The sequence below is a fragment of the Rhea americana genome, unplaced genomic scaffold (genome assembly GCF_003343005.1).
Source record: "Rhea americana isolate MKP2758 unplaced genomic scaffold, rheAme1 scaffold_301, whole genome shotgun sequence".
NCBI lineage: Eukaryota > Metazoa > Chordata > Aves > Rheiformes > Rheidae > Rhea > Rhea americana.
In genome coordinates this window covers 490,096-502,633 of record NW_028186426.1, presented here as the reverse complement: position 1 = coordinate 502,633, position 12,538 = coordinate 490,096, and the positions used below count along the sequence as shown (strand labels likewise).

General features: G+C 44.8%; 1 protein-coding gene across 2 annotated transcripts in view; it reads left to right on the top strand.

Annotated features, from left to right (window-relative positions):
- TTC28 (tetratricopeptide repeat domain 28) overlaps nt 1-12,538 on the top strand; it is a 209,791-nt gene that overhangs the window by 140,257 nt on the left and 56,996 nt on the right. For both annotated transcript variants that reach the window (XM_085309724.1, XM_085309723.1), the window contains exon 5: nt 11,391-11,898. In XM_085309724.1, coding sequence (XP_085165850.1) covers nt 11,391-11,898 — 508 coding nt within the window. The remainder of the gene's footprint in view (nt 1-11,390; nt 11,899-12,538) is intronic.

The following is a 12,538-nucleotide window of genomic DNA, read 5'->3' as shown; positions in this document are numbered from 1 at the left end:
AAGCAGATTCTGCTGCCTGTAGCAATGTGAAATGAGAAATACAAGGGTATGCCTTGCTCCCTGTAGCTTTATCACATATGACTTAAGTTCCAGAGAAAAATAAGAGTCAGGGAAGGGCTTTGTTAATCACTTACGTACGTTAGTAATTAATACAGCCACTATTAATACAATGAATGATAAGTTTATAGTGCAACCTCTGCTACTGTTTTAAACAGGAATTGGCTTTCAYTTTTTAAGCTTTTTCAGAGGTGGAGATTGGAAACTCTTAAGCTCTTTTGTTAAGAAAATAAAATGTCTGTGTTTGTTTACTGATRCCACAAAACCCTCCAGAGAGTATAACCTCTCCGCATAAGTGCTTTGCATACGTACTGCAGAGATGGTCACTTTGCRTGAGTGTCCTCCTGTTTTCATGGCATAAAAAAAGCCCAATATCTTAYGGAAAAGGGAAAGCTGCATGGAGTGGGTGACTGTGCTTCATCGATATAAATAAATTTTTTTTTTTAGTTTGTTTTTCCTTTATGCCTTCTGTCTTTCTCTGGGGTCTTTTAAGGGACCTTTTGAGTCCTGGAGGTACTTTCTAGAAATTGAAACRAGCTGTTTTTTGATTCAGCCTCTGTATGACAAACAGCTTTCCAAATCCCATGTCACTTTACACAGAATTTACGAACAACAGTGTGGTTGATTAGGCTGCTAACTCTTGAACAAAAGACTTCTCCTAATCTCTGCTCTTTGAAGAGAGGTGAKAAGCTAGGCCCAGTTCCTCGGAACTCAATGGAAAATTATCCACAGAAACTAGTAAAGATATCCAAGCCCTTGCAGTTTGTGGACTCAATACTTGGAAAAAAGGATCACCTTTTCTTTGAAAGTTTTTGTCTGATCCAGCCCTTGCATGAAGCCTCACAGAGCATTCTTACTTGTTTGAAGCCAGTTCTGATGTATTTTCATTATTAATGGGAAAGAAAGCAGCCTAAGCAGGGACTAGACTGCTGAGAGTCACTTGTTACCCAGGGATAATCTATGGATTTAGCCCTCAGTGTTGCAGGAATGGGTATGTTCCAGGTATGCAACTGCCTGAAGTTTCCCACCTGGCACCTGAAGTAATGGAAGAGTCCAGAAGGCTTTCCATGGATGGGCCCAAAGGCTGAACAGAAGCAGGCAGGGACTCAAGATATCCCAGCACATGTGCCCAATTGTTACTGTGCTGCCAGTCACTGTGGCTTGTTTGCATTATGTCTGCCCTTCATCAAAGGCAGTATTRTCATCTTTTATGAATGCATAGAACAAAGAGTCTGCTTTCTTCACCAGGAAACTGCAACTAGTACTTTCACAGCTCTTTGAGAAGATACTTGTGTATTTGAGTCCATAATTTCTAGAATCACTGCTGATTCTTTACTAGACCTTGACTGTGATCTGATTTATAAAACTGAAGCTTCAGTGTGGCTGCTTGCTAGGAGGACACAGCTGAGCAAACCAGGTTAGCAAAAGTGTGCTGCAGAGTGAGGGGTGCTGCTCTGTGAGGAAGCCAATACAGAGCTAGGCAAGAGCTGGGCAGGTAAGTTCTCCAGATTTCATAGTAGGACAGCAGGTTTATCTTTCCCCCTAGGACTTTAAGTTGCCCTTAAAGTCTCAAATTCTTCAGGTCTTGTGATTTTGGCCTAATGAAAACTTAGGAGAGATTTTGCTTGGTCTGCAGAATGATTATATATCTTCCTGGCCATTTTTTTCAGCATCCTTCAATTCACTAAAGTTCAGTCTTTGTCTGGCACAGATGTTTGGCTCCATTGTGTGTACAAARTTAACAGGGCTGTTCTTTCCCAGTTCTTGTTGTTCCCATGTATACTTCTATTTCAAACAGCTGGTCTTCGAGAAGGCTCTAATTAATCACTGGAACATCTGACCTGAGATGTAGGTGCAAGTTACTTAACACTCTCCATAAAAGTGCAGTGTTAGCCTTTGCCTTGTTAGTTTCAGCCTCTTGTTGCGTGCAGATGATGGTCTCAACTCCTTAGGGATCTGGAAATGAACTCCCATGTACACTAAATCCTCTTTCATCCTTTGTGAAAGTCGTTCTCATTCTAACTCAGATTCTTTGCAAGGAAAACTTGAGTATCAGCTATTAGGAAAACACCATGTGAGTTCTGCGGAAGGTTCTGGATCTTTCAGGGCACTGATGCTGCATTAAATTTTAGAATGAAAAGATTCTCTAGGTGAGAGGATGAGTTCGCTGATGTGCCCTCCATAGTGCTTGAGTGGCTTAAGTGTGGAGTAGCTGGGTTTGTATGAGAGGATGAATTCACTGCCTTTCTCTTTCTGTCTTTAACAACTCTTTTTAGAGAAACTCAGGTTGTATAGCTTCATACAGGTCCATCCAGTTCAAACTTGATGGGATTAAGCAGAATGAGAGGAAATCTGACTAGTGCAGTGCACTGAAAGCAATATGCTTTGTGTAGACTTGTGACTCAAAAGGGAAATGTAATACTTCCTGAGGATCTTTAAATGTCCCTACTTGACCTCCACAATACGTAGATTTTTAGCTGACAGAAATGCAGTCTTGTGGTTTTACTTACCTCCCACAGTATCTGGAAAACCTAGCACTCTGAGGACTARGTGCTGATTATAATAAAAGAGATGAAGAGGAAATCTAGTGTAAGATCTGCAACTCAGGGAGCAGCACTGTTTGGGTTTTCAGAAGGCTCACCTTAGCCAAGCAGTTCCCATACTGAGATTACTAGTAAAGAGGTGTCCAGCTTTGAGAGCAGGAATATCGTAAGATTGGCACAGGTCAGCATACTAGTGGGGAGCTGGAGCCTCTCTGGGTTCTGTGAGATCCCAGACTTCATGTGCTGGCTTGTTCGTCTATGCCTGGCTTTTTCCAGAGCACAAATCACTTTTCAATGTCACCATCTCAAGGAAGCTTGCGGTTTGAAATGAGCACTACTTTTTTGATACATCATCACTGAAAATGTCAAGTCAGCCATCCTCCCTGAAATGTTTGCCTGCAGGTCTCTYAGGCTATGTCCAGAAGGCTACCAAATTTTGGCTGCTTAAGAAAAAGGTATGTGAGCCCCAAGCAATTTTTAGGTTTTATGTTGAGGTCTGCTGTGTAGTGCTCCTGAGCTGGTGTACTTTATGTGACTTTTTCTCCTGGAGTCAGAATTCAGTGTCCCAGGGCCCTTCCCTAAAATCACGATTCCYGCTGGGAATCCAGCTGTCAGGCTGTATGGTGTTGCACAGGCTCAGGCAATGAGTGTGAGTGGCCTCTTCAGGATGAATGCCAAGATTTGTACTCTAAGAAATGGATATCAGCGTGGACTAGTTGCCACTTTTGCTTCCAGCTAAACTGATAAATTGATCAAGAATATTTTCATAGGGGTAACTATGTTTTGGTTTTACAACTTTTCTAGGCATAACTGAACACTTAGCTTCTAMATCATGATGGAGGAGATAGACTAAATAGATTTTTCTACTGGACTAGTACTATTTTGATCTCAAATGAGCAGCTGAAATTCAGTGTTCCTTTGTAGCCTTTGGTTTCAGGAAAAGGACAGACTGAATTGCCTTGCAGTCAAACTATGGCACTGTTAAGATCTACCTGTAACTTCTTGTTTGATTCTTCTGCCGCAAAGCAGGTAGAATAATGGTTAGTGTTTTAAAGCATTGTCTTGCCTTTGTATAATTAAACAAAGGGAGGGCTAGAAAGGGATTGTCAGCGCAATCCACAGCAGCCTCTGTGATTAGCAGCTAGTCCTTCACATGTGCAAAGCTGTGGATTTAATCCATTAATCAACAGGGGACTGGAGCTGTCTCTTCCTGCTGTATTTTTGACATTGTTCTAATGTGTCATTAATTCCTGGTAGCAGGTTATTTCCTTTTACTCAGTAGTACTTACAAAGTTCCTCCCAGATGTTCAGATACTAGTGCTGTTGTTTCATGGCTCTGGTGTCTTTGGGATTTCCTTTTAATGCCAGTGTTTCCTGAGCTGCTGACTATGGAGTAGTTTATAAGCATTCACTGCTCTGCTGCAGCCTTTCAGGGTGACTTCAGGCAGATTGCTTGATCTCGCTGATACTCTCCATAACAAGACTGAAATGCTGTCCTCTGTGCAAAGATGCATGGAGGTTGAAGCACTGAAGAGAGAGGGGCTCTGTGGCTGCACAGTATGTTAGATAACCCTCTGCGGTCACTCCATAGGAAAATCTGAACATTCAGATACTATTCAGGCAAGCTTGMTCTTTCTCCAGACACAATTCTGCTATGGGAAACCTGCTAGCAGAGCTTTTCTCTGCCCTGAGTTCCCAGCTGGTCGTGTCTCCTGTAGCCCGTTTGCATTGCTCTGAGCCGGCAGTCATGTAGGGCTGCCTTGGAAGGAGAAAGGTTTACTTGGAGGGTCTGGTGCAAGAGGAAGAATGTGCTTGGTCAATGGCAGCAAGCTCACTCAGCAGCACATTTTGTGTGTCTGAGAGCTTTCATCCAGGGATGAAGGAGGTACTAAGCCTGTATTTGGAGCAGCTGTAGTGGGAAGAATTAAGAGGGCCTGTAGTGCCTCCGTGCCCTGTGCTGTGTACTTCAGGTATTTTAATAATGGCTGCATAGCCCCAAAGCCACATTTTTGCAGATAAGGATTCTTAGATAGCTGCTGCCATAGTCAAGTGACTTGGTGAGAATCTGGCATGGCAGATGTGGGTCTTCACCTTTGCAGAAAAGCTGCCATAGAAATGCAAGATTGTCTCTTGTTTCGGTTCACAGCTTTCAATGCTAGGGCAGGGTATTCGCCAGGGCAGTTCACTTGCTGCTGGCTGGGTGCAGACTGTCTAAACATGTACCACGTTTTTGTCTCGTAGCACCTTTCACTGCATGGCTGCGCATGTCAGCGTTGCCAGTGAGGACCTGTGTTCAATGCCGAGACCAGCCGTCTGGGTTCAGCAGCGCTGCTCCTCCTCACTGCTGCTCAGTTTGCTGCAGTGCTTAGCCCTGCGGTTACAAGGAATGAAATACAGATTCTTAGAGAGCAAGACTCATTGAAAATAGAAGTTGCTCTATGAAAGACTGAGACCTTCTACATAGAAATAAATTGGATTTGACAGGGATATTGATTCCGGTGTAGTTTTCAGGAAATAATTACCTTAAAGYAATGCTGTTCCTTCTTTCTGCATACAGATAATACACAGGAGGAGACTRTTGCCTCCTGCTTCCTTTCTTGTTTTCAAAAGCATGCCACACAAAGGGAAAGGCTGGATGTAGTATGCACATCTCAACCTGATACTTGTGGGAGGAGGGAAGGACAGCTTTGAATGATGATGACATCTGCTGTATTGGGGTGTAAAATTTACATTAGAACATAAATCAATAGATCTCTAAGGCTGATTGTGAAATACTAGTGGATTCTGAGTAAATGATAAATGAGCTTAATAGAAATGAACCAGAAATAACCAAAAAACCTTTGTTCTCATGCAAGAGCAGGTATATGATTAAAAATACTGATTCTTGCATACTGGGGACTCTGTTTTGACTACAGGTGTTACAGATACATGCAGTGGATCATTTTGGATATGGTTCTGCCATGTCCTGTGAGACAGAGGACTACTGTCATGCTGTGACCAACCGGCATGTGGAGGGAAGCAGGGGGAGACACCTGGGAAGCCTGGAATGTGGTACTTTGCGCTGAACTGCTCCCATTTCACCCTGGGGTGGTTATTCTCTCTCTTTGCCCGAAGAGCAGTGATAAAGCAGAATGAAGCTGTGAAGGTTGAGCTAATGGCAGAAATGTTTTGCAGGTGTAATGGGGTCCCTAGTGTGATGCATTGCCAAGAGCCCCAGAAAGATTTGTGACCCTGCTGGCTTTGTGTCTACATTAGGTCAATTCACATCATTTTCTTTAGCTAGCTACGTTCACAGTATCTCTTCTAGCATATATTTCAGTACCACTCTACGTCAGAACCCAAACCTGTCTTATCAGGAATGATATAAACTGGAGCCATGGAAAATGGCTAAGGCTTTGTGTCCCTACAGGCTGGTATTAGCTGCAAACAGAGGACACAACATGTTCACATCTCTGTGCTTATAAACTCAGAAGATTAAATTCATCAGTATGAAAGGCTACAGTCCAGAAAGAGTGATAAGTCTTCAGACTTCAGCATAAACACCATGCTGTACGCAAAGTMAGCCACTGCTGACCTACAGCCAAACTTGGCCCCTGGGAGCACCTACTRTGTCTGACAAGACCATGAGCATGGTAAGGCTTCCCATTGAGTGCTGCAGTCAGGCTCTTGAATTTCACAAACACCTGATCCACACCAGTTCTTTCCCCACCTGGGCAGTAAGATCTGAGTCTCTGTGGTTAATCCCTGGTTGATGACTGCATGTGAGGATTAAGGCTACCTTACAGTGAGGTAACAGGCAGACTATTTCTACTTTTATCCATATCAGGACGCAGGCTGTCCTACAGTGTCTTCTTTTAAGGAGGCTGTGCAATTAGTCAAAAAATTGTTTCTGTGTAACATAATTGGGAAGTCACTGTTCTCTGGCAASGGTGAAATATCTGAGGAGCACTCTTCTCTCAGTCATCAGGTCCCTTTTAGTTGTCATTCTGTGATGTGCATCTGTTTGATATCAGACTCATCAACTGAAAAACCTAAGCTGGCTGATGTTCCCAGGTAGAAAAGAGCAGTTAGAAACTGTATTCAGAACTCCCTCCTGTGCCTTGGTTCTGTGGCAGCAGAATCCACTTTCTATTAGAGAAATTGTATAATTGTAGGTGTTAGCAACTCCCACTGTAAAATTTGTCTTTGTCAGATGTATAAAGCATTAATTTTTCTTTATTTCTTGTTGCAAAACCCCAGTGGTACAAAGCTGTAGTCTCCCATCACCCTGCTACCAAGCAGGAGCTCTTACTAGCACAGCTGGAGTCTGTGGCTCATGTGCATGGCTAGTGCTGGCCTTGTACTCCCATGGCAATGTGGTGATGCTAGTACCAGTGCAGGTAGGAGTACCTCTCCCCACATGTGAGCCACTTAGAGTTCCTAGTGGACACTGTCATACAGATGATTTTTCTTAAGCACATAGTGATGAATTTATCTTTCTGAGTCTATCACTAACCCCCTAAAGTGAGTCACTGGTATGCCCTAGCAGATCTAATCATCAAGTTGTTCCCAAACATCAAAGACCTTTAATGTCAAGCTCCACACTCTTTCCACTAATCACCCCTAAGAGCACATAGAGAGCCCTGATTTTTATCTTACTGGAGAAGAGATGTTTCAGGCAACCAGCCCATAGGAAGCTGAAAGTGCCATAGGCTCATCTCATGCATACTCCAGAATGATTGAGAAGTGCCTCTTTGAGAGCACTCAGATCAGTTAACAGTTCAAACTGCTGCAGAATAATACATGTGGGAAACATTGATGTGAATGCCACAAAAAAAGGGTAGAGGTGGCCTTCTTGCATTTGTCAGGTTGTTTACATGACCAACAGCCATGCCTCTGGAAACAGTTACATCTTTCTAATAAAGCTGGGCTATTTCCCATCACCCCTTTATCCCTTGTTTCCCATTTCTCTTTTGGTGTACTTCTATTTAAAATTCTCTCCTTTTCTTGTTGTTCTCCTGCATCCCAGTTTGGATTGGGCGCTGGACATTCAGCAATGTAAGCCAAGTCTTTTTCTGTCATGCCCTGGGGCTATCTGCCAAGCTTATACTCTCCATTCTAGCTCTTTGCCTTGTGCCTGGAAATGCGGTTGGGCAAAGGGATTATGAGACCTGGCTATAAACTGTTCCAGCAGCACAAATTTCACTTAATGTGATCTGCTTCCCAGTCTAGGAGACCTAAAGATTTCTTCCCTTATACAGTATGAGTAGGCTCTGTTTCTGACAGATTTCTCTTGTGCAGAGAAAGTCTAAGATCTATTGCTTTTCTTCTGTGCCTCTTTTCTGTAGGCATAGCTCATTAGCATCACCTGAGTCTCTGTCTACATGGCTCTTGGCCATGGCTCATCCTATTCAGCAATCTGCACACATGAACATCCACAATTTTTTTTTCTGTAATGCCCTAAGAGAACAGTTCTTGCTGTATATGACTCCCAGTTTTCCAGAAAGGCACTTCCATCCTCTTTCTAGTTGTATCAGATGTGCTAGTGGTGATGGTGGCCCATCTTCCAGAAGTAACTGTRGCGGCTGAACCAAGTCTGTTTAAGGTTGTGTTGCACTAACTTGATTTTTTGCGTGAAATGTCCTACCAGTCTGTAGCAAGTATCTGAAGGGAGGGTGTCAAGGGGATGGGACTGAACTCTTTTTCAGTTGTCCCATGCGAAAGGACAAGACGCAATGGGCAAAAACTGAAGCACAGGAAGTTCCGCCTCAGCGTGAGGAGGAATTTCTTCACTGGGAGAGTGACAGAGCAGTGGAACAGGTTGCCCAGAGAGGTTGTGGAGTCTCCTTCTCTGGAGAGATTCAAGGCCCGCCTGTATGCAATCCTGTCTAACATGCTCTAGGTGACCCTAAGTTGGACTAGATGATCTGCAGAGGTCCCTTCCAACCTTACTGATTCTGTGATATAGGACAAAATGTCCTACCAATCTGTCCTACTGCTGAGGTTGAGTGAAGCCTCTTCCTGCACTACCAGTAGCTGCTGCCAGATGGATGCCTGGAAACAGGCTGGTCCTGCTGGGATGGCCAGTGCAGTCTATAGAGTTGAGAGTGTCATCGCTGCTATGTCTGGGGCCATGGCGGTGTTGGGAGCATCTACTTTCCTGGAGTGATGAGCTASTGCCCTTCTCAACCAACTGCCTGGTTTCCGTTCTCAGCAACTCCAAATCTCTTCCCAGAGGAACTGTTATCCTGTTGGGCTTTTGTTCAGCTAGTTGGATGCCAAAGCTTGTTAATGATCTAAAGCTTTCCAGCAGCAGGAGGAGTTATGGATGTTAGAAGTGGGGCAAGTGCAGCTCTGCGGCCATGTGGGCCCTGGGGCAGCACCAATGTGTTTCCATCCCGTGCTTGTAGAGGACACTGTAGCGGCCCCAAGCAATGCCACAGGCCATTCCTGACCGGAGCTGCAGCTCTGCCACTGCCTCACTCTTGTGGAGTCTCTCATGTTGCAAGAAGTTCATCTATAACATTGAGTGAAAAAAAACGGTATTTTAAATTCTGGTAGTTCTTAACATTATAATTAAGCTGCCTGAAAGGATACCTCAGGGAAAACATGCAGCTTGGCTATATATCGAGCTGGCTGAGGTAGTGCTTCCTTATAACATCCATATCTTATGATCTATAAACWGTGTTTAATAGCTAATCCGTCACCTTAGGTTCTTGTATCAGAAAAGCTGGTTTTCCTATTAATCTGTTAATTAGTATCAACACAGCATGATGCAGATCCTCATCTGGCAACATTATTCATGCTGCTTCGCACAAAAATAATTTATCACCTGTGCTATCTGCCTCTTGCTTTGGCCCATAGATCTTCCTGACTTAGCATTACTTCTCCTATTGTGATAAAATTTAAGTGAAAAATAATCTTTTTGAAGGCTTCTCTTACCATGGTTTTTGAAAGTCATGGAAAGCTCATTTCCGTGGGGAAGCTGTATCCACAGCCTGATAAGGTTCTAGATGAGTGATGCTGAGCCTGCTGTCCTTCCACAGATTTTTTTTTCTAATCTGCTTTCCATGTATGCCTAATCTCTAGCTAGTGTGGCTGGGAAGAGGTTAATCTTTTGTTTTGGAGAACGGAAGTAAATTCTGCATCTGTGTGACATACCCAGTCTGCAGGTGGGGATCAAGCAGAAATATGTAAGTTTATCAGGGCAAGGAGAGTGAGCAAGAGGCTCAGTTTTTGCCGCTCATTTTGCGTTCCACTAGGATTAGGCTGGTATCTTTGTCTGTGGGACTGCACTGAAGCCTGTCTGTAGTGCCACGGCGTCCGTACTGGTGATGGCTGACCGATGGGCTGCTTCTACTGCAGCTGTTGCACTGACCAAGGGCAGGAGGAAGCTGAGACTGTCTCTTCGTTGGTGGCATGGAGTTAGGCCATCTTGAAGAGAGAGGACCAGTGTCCTGGGATACTGTATCACATTCTCGGGTGGGAGGATGGACCAAGTCTGTCTTGAGCTCTGATGCTGGGATGAGGTGAGACTGATCTTCATGAAGTCGCTAACCCTGCTGATCCTCTCTGGAGGTTTGGAGAAAATGGCTGTTCTGGAAATGGGTCACAGGTGCAGCTGGGTACTGAAGGAAATGCRTATGCAGGGGCCGTAGAGGATTTGGGATCAGGCCTTAGAGCAAACAGCTGTACTGAGAGAGGAGATCTACACTGGGCAGAGGAACACATATCCCTGCACTGGGCTCCATGCCCTGCGTTCTGAATGTGTATGTTCTGCCTCTGCCTCTGCATGTGTAGCAGGCAAAACAATTTGATTCTCAAATTATTTGTCTTGCTAAATATGGCTATTTCTGTATTTAAGATGTCTCTAGAGGACAAGACTAGCTATTTGAAGTACAGTTATCTTTGCTGCAGTCTTGAAGTTGTTTGGGGCTTAGTAACAAATGGTTTTGTGCTGCAAGGACCCTGATGCCAATTAGTAAGAATGGTGCTCTTGGTAGCACAGGTGTTGCATGGAGGTGTTGGTGAGCACACAGTGGCTTACTCGTGTTCCAGGATAAGCAATAGACGCATCTCATTCTCCGGACTGCAGAGTCTTTGGAGCGGCTTGGGGTGCAGAGTGCTCACGTTGCTCTGGTGTGCATTCTGCTGTTGTTCTTTGAGGGTGGTGTCTTTGGCACCTGCGTGCAAGGTCTGAGGAATCTGCCAYGCTGACCTGAGCTCAGGGTGTGGAAAGCAGAATGAGGCAAGCATTCCTTTGTAATGTTTTCTGTAGCTGAATATCGTTACTTGTCTGCTTTCTCAAGATCTGCTGTACATAGGACTTCCATTTGCTTTAACAAAACTGAATGTAGATATTAGTGTATTTATGAGAGCTAACCTGCATTGTGGCTGACTGTGGGTGGAAGTGCTGCTCTTGACAGCTCAGGGTGACCATCCCTGCAGTGATTCCTGATGGGGTGCAGTTTTCTGCAGCCACCACTTTCTCTGTTTTCTCAGTGGCCCCTGTGTCTTTGCAGTGCCTTCCTTCCTCTCTAGCAGGTGTTCTCTCAYACTGTATGCTTCAGAGAAAGAGGCAATCTTCAGATACTCTTAGYCTGGTTCTCCCAAGTCAGCCCCGTCCCTGCTGCCTCCCCCTGAGCTGCCCTGAGGAGTGTGGAGAAACTACAGAGAGCATGTTTTCCAGCTGGTAGTTACAGTCTTTCTCCAGAGCGKCCTTTTGCAGCTGTGATTTCTGGGACTGGGCTGGGGCCATCTGACTTGTTTCTGTGAGGACTTGTATTTACTTTTTCTCTCTTACCCCTGCAGGCAGCGTCCTCAGCACTGAGCAGTTTGGGCCATGTGTACACAGCCATTGGGGACTACCCAAATGCACTGGCTAGCCACAAGCAGTGCGTCCTCCTCGCAAAGCAGTCCAAAGACGAACTCTCTGAGGCACGGGAGCTGGGCAACATGGGGGCAGTGTACATTGCAATGGGGGATTTTGAAAATGCCGTGCAATGCCATGAACAGCATCTTAAGATCGCCAAGGAGCTGGGGAACAAGCGGGAGGAAGCCCGAGCCTACAGCAACCTAGGCAGTGCTTACCACTACCGGAGGAACTTCGACAAAGCCATGTCCTACCATAACTATGTGCTGGAGTTGGCCCAGGAGCTGGCTGAGAAGGCTATTGAGATGCGAGCTTATGCTGGCTTGGGCCATGCAGCTAGATGTATGCAGGACCTGGAGAGGGCTAAGCAGTACCATGAAGAACAGTTGCACATTGCTGAGAGCCTGCAGGACCGAGCTGCTGAAGGCAGAGCCTCCTCCAATCTAGGTAAGGCCCTGATGCGGAGCAGAATTTGTTGGGGAGAGAATGCAGTGATTATCTGAGCTGCTGCCAGGATCCAGGAGGCTTGCTATGTGCTAGCTTCTTGGTTACTCTGGCTCTACTAGTCTGTCTTCATAAAATGAACAGGCACTTGACAGATTGCGTGCTAATGTAATGCATCACATATTCAATTACTAACCTGCTCAGAAAAGTATCAGGATGCACTAAGTTATGGCAGAAGGGCAACAAGAAGGTGGAGCTAATCAGGTGTCAGAAGGAAATGTAAGAAGCCTTGCACTAGGGCAAGGAATGACATGGTTTATTACCTGGCTGTTTCTGGGGTCCTTACCAGCTAGGCATGTCAGCATTTKCTGCCTTGTAACTTGGGAAACACATAGGTCAGGTCAAATCCTAACTAAACTTGTTTTCAGAWTGTGTTTATTAAAATAATAGAGTCTAAGAATCATATTTTTTTCTGAGGGGAGATACTGACATCCTGCTGGCAAGCTGGAAAGAACTGAATTGCATCAAAGTGGTGTCCTTTCCTGCCTTTCATAGTACTGGATGTGGAGGAGACCAAAGAAGTGTTTGCTTCTTGGCCTGTAGCATTTAGGACTCCGCACTGCTGACAGTCTGGCTGTGCTTA